The following is a 6,354-nucleotide window of genomic DNA, read 5'->3' on the forward strand; positions in this document are numbered from 1 at the left end:
CTGTGTTACATTTTAAACCCTAAAAACTCCTCTTTAGGCCCCTCCTGCCAAGCTGTAGGGTCTATTCTGACCCTTGGAGCTGTCTGCAAGCAGAGGGTGTTGTTCCATCAAAAGGGGATCACCTTCAGCCAGCCACACCATTGTTTTCCAGTTGTTCAGTAACTGAGGTATTTCAAAGCTTGTTTTCATTTCAATCTCGTTTATAGTTTCCATATTCTCAAAACCTTTTGCCAGGCAATCATATTGATAAGGCTTTCCTGTTCCATCTCCCCCAGCAGTGGGGCTGGGCATTGCTGCCACCTCAGCAGGAGAAGCTGCAGAGCCCCTCCCCAGGGCAGGCCAGGTCTGCTCCAGCAAAGATGGATCAGATCTGACATTTCTGCATTTCTGCTCCCTTCTGTGCCAGAGCCCCCAGGGCAGCCCCTTTGAGCCCCCCGGGCTGTGCTGAGTGAGCAGAGCTGCCTCCCACAGCTCCAGGCGCCTTCCTGAGCCAGCCACGAGCGATCCAAGCTGGATTTCCTCTGTCAGGATAATTCAGAGCCAGGCTGTGACCAGATTGTGACTTTGATGGGCTCTAAAAGCATCAGCACTGCTGAGATCATATGGAATGGGGGCTTAAAACCTGCTGCATGGGCACAGTCATGGGGAGCTTAGTGAAAAGGGAGCTAATCCCATCGGTGGATGGGTTTGTTTACCCTCCATGTCCCACTGCAGCCTGCCCCAGGGATTGCAGCTGCTGCAGCGACCCTGCAAGGGTTACAGGGAGGGCTGCAAAGGGAAAGGTCACTGGGATCTGCTCATGGCCTTGGGGTCATTTGTGCCAGACAGGTCCTCAGGGTGACCAGGAACCTGAGTTTGAGTTTTCCTGGTCTGAATTTGAGTTTTCCTGGCCCAAATTTGAGGTTTCCTGCTCTGAGTTTGAGTTTCTCTGGTCTCTCAACCTGCCCAGGATCCTGAGTTTGAGTTTCCCTGGTCTCTCAGACTGACCAGGACCTAAGTTTGAGTTTCCCTGGTCTGAATTTGAGTTTCTTTTGTCTCTCACACTGCCCAGGAGCCTGAATTTGAGTTTCCCTGCTCTGATTTTGAGTTTCCCTGCTCTGAGTTTCAGTTTCCCTGGTCTGATTTTGAGTTTCCCTGCTCTGATTTTGAGTTTCCCTGCTCTGAGTTTCAGTTTCCTTGCTCTGGGTTTGTTTCCCTGCTCTCTCCCACCCACAGCATCCCTCCTGAGCTGCTGCCCAGCCCCTGTTCCTGGCTCCCAAGGCCCAAGGCAGCTTCCCTGCACGCAGGAATAGAAACTGGGCCACTGGAAGTGCTGAGGCAGCTCCCAGGCTGTGGAGGGGCTGTACAAGAGCTCCAGATAAGCCACGCTGGGATTGTTACAGAGGGAGGCTCTTGTCTCTCCAGGAATCCTCCCCTGCTTGTCCTGGGGTTGCTAAATGGGCAGACAGTTGTTAAATTGTTAAATAATCAGGGTTCCCTGCTCCTGCACGTTGGGTTCCTGCTCTGGGAGTGAGCAAACTCCCAGAGTCGAAATGCACAGCTCTGGGGTCAGCTCCATTGCCACAGATGCAATGCAAAGCTCTGGGGTCTGCTCCAATGCAGGTGAAATGCACAACTCTGGGGTCAGTCCCAATTTAGATGCAATGCAAAGCTCTGGGTCAGCTCCATTGCCACAGATGCAATGCAAAGCTCTGGGGGCAGCTGTGCCAGCCCAGGACCCCTGTCCTGCTCGCTCCTGGCAGGCTGAGCTGCCCCAGGCAGGCAGGGCTGGCAGCCAGGCTCTGGGGCGACACCTCTGCTCTGTGTTCCCCAGGGCAGGGGGCTGAGATCTGTGAAAATCGGGGAGAAAAGCGAAATCCCTGCAATGCAAACGTTCTGGTTTCTGTTTCAGCAACAGCTGCAGGCCTATGTGGCCTGGGTGAATTCCCAGCTGAAGAAGAAGCCAGGGGTGAGGCCAGTGCAGGACCTGAGGCAGGACCTGCGGGATGGGGTCACCCTTGCCCTGCTCATCGAGATTGTAGGTCAGTGCTGCCATCTGGCCCTGTTTATCCCCCTCAGCTCTGGCTCTGGCCTGCAGGGGCTGCCCTGGCTCCGGCATCTGTCAGGCAGATGTTGCTGGGGGTGGCAGAGCTGGCTGGGAAGGAAAACAATGATAAATCAGACCACAAATGCAATTCTATTACAGCCCTTATGGTTCAGAGGCAGTTGGGGCAGATGGGGAAGGCTGGCAGGGGCACTGGGAGCTCCCACAGGGAGTTAGGGGTGGTTTTTGGGAAGAGTGACCTGTTTTCTGATGGCATTGGGCAGGGGGACAGGGAATGGGGCTGCAGTGAGTTCATTGTGCTCACTGCTCCTTCCTGCTCACACTCAGCCCCTGCCCCAGTGGGGAACAGCTCTCCAAACTCCTCCCAGCTGGGTCTGTCCCACTTTGGCACCAGGTGAGCCCTTTCCAAGGAGATCAGTCCTTTGGGAAGAGGCAGCTCCAGCGAGGGTCCCTCAGGGGGCCACAAATCCTGCCAGAATCCAGCCCCCAAAACCTTGTCATCATCCCAACACAGCCCCAAACCCAGTCACTGCTGGTGCTGGTTCCTGTTAAACCGGACCAGTCAATCCTGGTGCTGGTTCTTGTTAACCTGGACCAGTCAATCCTGGTGCTGGTTCTTGTTAAACAGCTCCAGTCACTGCTGGTGCTGGTTCCTGTTGAGCAGCACCACGAGCCCCATGCAGCACCCAGCCATGAGACCAGCACAGTGCCAGCGATCCCCCTGGCAGTGCCCAGAGCTTCAGCTCTCCTCTGATAATGCCCAGAGCTTCAGCTCTCCTCTGATAAAGCTTTTTCTCTCCCTTCAGCTGGTGAGAAGCTGAGTGGCATCGAGCCCAACCCCAGCAGCCAGCAGGAGATGAGGGAAAATGTGGAGAAAGTCTTGCAGTTCGTGGCATCCAGGAAGATCCGCATGCACCAGACATCAGCTAAAGGTGTGTGGCCCTGGGGGGGATTTCAGCGGCTGGAATTCTGTTTCTGGCTTTGTTTTCTATCAAGCAGGTCATTTATGAGTAAATTCATGTGTCAGTTTGTGGGGCAGTTGGAGGGGTTTTTCCCTCCTCTGGTTTAGTGAAGGTTTTGGGTTGAAAGATGGGGAATGCAGAGAAAAAAAAAGTGACTTTTTCCTACTACTGAGCACTCAGAAGCCCAGATAGTGGTGTAATGAAAAATACAGGCTTGGAATCTTTCACCAGAAGGACACATAAACCTGCTTGAGTGAAAGGAGACATGGAAAAAATATTTGTGGTTCACTGGAAGCCATGGGCTGGAAACAGAGAGGAGACACAATGCACAATCACATGTCTGTGGCGTGGTTTAGTCAGGACTTTGAGCAGCTCTGACTAAATTGTTTTGGGAAATCTTGGTCTGGCAGAGTGGCTGATCTTTGCCATGACATCAGTGTGCTGGAAAACACTCGTGTGATCTCACTGAATGTGATAAATTTACATTTGCAGGGTGCTGCAAACAGCTGATGGCACAGGATGCCACCACTGGACAAATGCCTTGCTGTTCTGCCTTTAGTGTTTTAAAAAAGGAAATTTTCTGCCAATAAAGTCAGTGACAATCCTCAGTAACTGCTCTGCTCCTGAGTGAGCACTCAGTAATTATGTGTCCAGTAATTAACTGCTGGAAATGGCCACAAAGGGAGGCTCAGGGCTGAGCTGTGGAGGTGGCAGCACTTTGCAGTGCCCTGCACCTCCAGGGCTGAGCTGTGGCCCCCAAAGTGAGGAGATGACAGCGCTGGTGTGGCTCCAGTGCAGATGAAATGCAAAGCTCTGGGGGCAGCTGTGCCAGCTCAGGCCTCCTGTCCTGCTCCCTCGTCCCACCCTGGGCTGCCCCAGCTGCCTGCTGCCTTCATTATCTCCCTTTCTCCTGGGGCACGCACAGCTCTGCCGCACCCCTCGTTAACCACCCAACCATTTGCGTTTTGCAGATATCGTCGAGGGCAACTTGAAATCCACCATGAGGCTGATCCTGGCCTTGGCTGCTCACTTCAAGCCGGGCTCTGGCAGGGCTGGCAGTGCTGGCGCGGGGGGCAGGGGCTGGGCAGCCCCCCCAGGCCGGCTCCGGCCGCGCTCGGCCGCTGCGGTGGCACAGGGGGCGGTGGCCGCGCTGGCCGATGTCCGGCAGGACGTCCAGCACTCCGGCCCGGGCCTGCTCAGGCACAGGCCCCGGTGGGTAGAAATCCATTTTGATTTAGGTGGAATGTACATCTTTAAGCTTGCGGTGTAGTCTGGCTGCAAAAGCCCAGGCTCAGTGAAACTGCTTCAGTGAAGGACAGAGATAAAGGAGAGAGAGACAGAAAGTGATAGACAGAGACAGAAACTACTATGAGAGCAGGTACACCTGACCTAGGAATTCTTTCTGGTAAAGAAGAACTAGCGGCAAATGTCACACGAAATTCGTAAAAATGAATGTGTATGAACCTATTGTGAAATTGTATGCATATGTATCTGAGAGGGGGATAAAAAGGGACCTGAAGTTCCCAATTCCCACATCATGTTAGGGGAACGATTCCCACATGTGTCCAGTGCTGTAATAAACATACCAGCTTCACAACTTCCACAAAAGTTGTGGAGTTTTGTTCATCTCCGCAAAACACAGTGACCCCCAGATGTGTTAGAAAGTCTTTTCCCAGCCCAGCAGTTGAAGAAGGAGTCAGGATTCTCCTATTTTCATTCTCAAGGTTGTTTATTGTTCCTTATCTATAAAATTCTTTCTCCGACCCACCAAGGTCTGTCCGGCAGGTCGGGTTGAGGCACACTGGTGTTATCTTTTATACCAAAAACTACCTGTACATTATTTACCATAACTTCCCAATACCTATCACCTATGTTAGACAGTGAAATCCAAAAGTGCCACCATCACAGCAGAAGATGGAGGCCAAGAAGAAGAAGGACAGGATGCACCCATTCCTCCATCTTGGGACCCCATTCTAAAACCCTCAAAAATCTATTTTTCGCTCCGTGACAAACTAACTATTATTCTACTTAAACTCTCTTGACTTGTAATTTTTCATGGAAAGGTTGGTAATTGTTTTTTCCAAGGGCTAAATCAAAGGCACAGGGGTCTTGGGCTCTGTGCCAGGGTCTCTGAGCCTTCCAGGGCAGCCAGAGGAATTTCCTGGGTTCCAACAGTTGGGAACGTGCCTTGAGCTGTTTTATTTTCCAGCATCAGTCTCATCCCATGGTTATGACAATGGGAAGATGCCAGCAGCTCACATCCCTGGCAGCAGAAAAAGAGCTCAATGTTACAACTTGCTTTAAAAGTTTTTTTGACCAATCCCACAAAGCAAAAGCACATTGACAGTAGTTCTATCCAATCACTATAAGCACACGTACCTTTGGTTAAATAATGCTTGCTTATTTCAAATATAATATCTGCTTGAGAGCCTTAAAACACAATGCACAAAGCTCCATTATTAAGCTTAGAACTCCCTAACATCTCACTAGATAAACTTTTCTGCAGCTTAGGGAGTTATTCTAGACAAGTGTTAATACACAGACCATTGTTCTATTTGTCCTTACTTTCTACTTCTTACATAATTTTTCTGCTGACCAATCTCATGGCTACTGCTCAGCTCCAATCACACTTCTGCTGTCTCTGAGGCCTTCTGCAGCTTTTCCAAAACCCTCTGATGAATTAGGGATGAGTTTAAAACAACAAGGCCTGATTGCCTGTTTTCCCTTAAGATGGGGATCCCTGATAGGAAAATTTGCATTTTTCCAGCTCTCTCCTCTCCCTTACCTCCTTCTCCTCAGCTCTCCTCCCTCCTTTTTGGAGAGAGAAGAACTCCAGCAGCACTCAGGTGAGGCTGCCCTCATTTTGTGACTGTCACCCCCAGGAAGAGCAGCGTGGACGAGGAGATTGAGAATCCCTGCTGGAGCGTGCGGGCGCTGGTGCAGCAGTACGAGGGGCAGCAGCACGTGCCCCTGGAGCCCCACCCTGCCAGGTGAGCAATTTTATTGCCAAAATGTCTCCTGTCCAAGATGTCACCCTGCCAGGTGAGCAATTTTATTGCCAAGGTGTCTCCTGTGCCTGGCATTGCCTAAAGTGCCTGTTCTCCTCACTAAAATCCACTCTGAGTTTTGATTTTTTTTTTATTTTTTGATGGAAAAGGGCACCCCTGGCTGGTCTGGAGGGTGAAAGCTCAGGAATCAACGTGAAGCAGTTTTCTGTGAGAAAATGAAGCTTAAAAAGGGCTTTTGAAGGAAAATTACTCCAGTGAGGGAGCTGATCCAGCATGGAGAGCTCTGTAGTAAAGGGAAGCCGCTCCCTTTCCCCCCAGAGAACCAGAAACGACTCGGAAG

General features: G+C 51.3%; 1 protein-coding gene across 1 annotated transcript in view; it reads left to right on the plus strand.

Moving 5' to 3' along the window:
• Positions 1–6,354, plus strand: part of DIXDC1 (DIX domain containing 1) — a 28,142-nt gene that overhangs the window by 8,266 nt on the left and 13,522 nt on the right. The window contains exons 2-5 of the mRNA XM_005427515.2: positions 1,892–2,021; positions 2,851–2,976; positions 3,978–4,218; positions 5,889–5,996. Coding sequence (XP_005427572.1) covers positions 1,892–2,021; positions 2,851–2,976; positions 3,978–4,218; positions 5,889–5,996 — 605 coding nt within the window. The remainder of the gene's footprint in view (positions 1–1,891; positions 2,022–2,850; positions 2,977–3,977; positions 4,219–5,888; positions 5,997–6,354) is intronic.

The sequence above is a fragment of the Geospiza fortis genome, unplaced genomic scaffold, assembly GCF_000277835.1.
Source record: "Geospiza fortis unplaced genomic scaffold, GeoFor_1.0 scaffold183, whole genome shotgun sequence".
Classification (NCBI taxonomy): Eukaryota; Metazoa; Chordata; class Aves; order Passeriformes; family Thraupidae; genus Geospiza; species Geospiza fortis.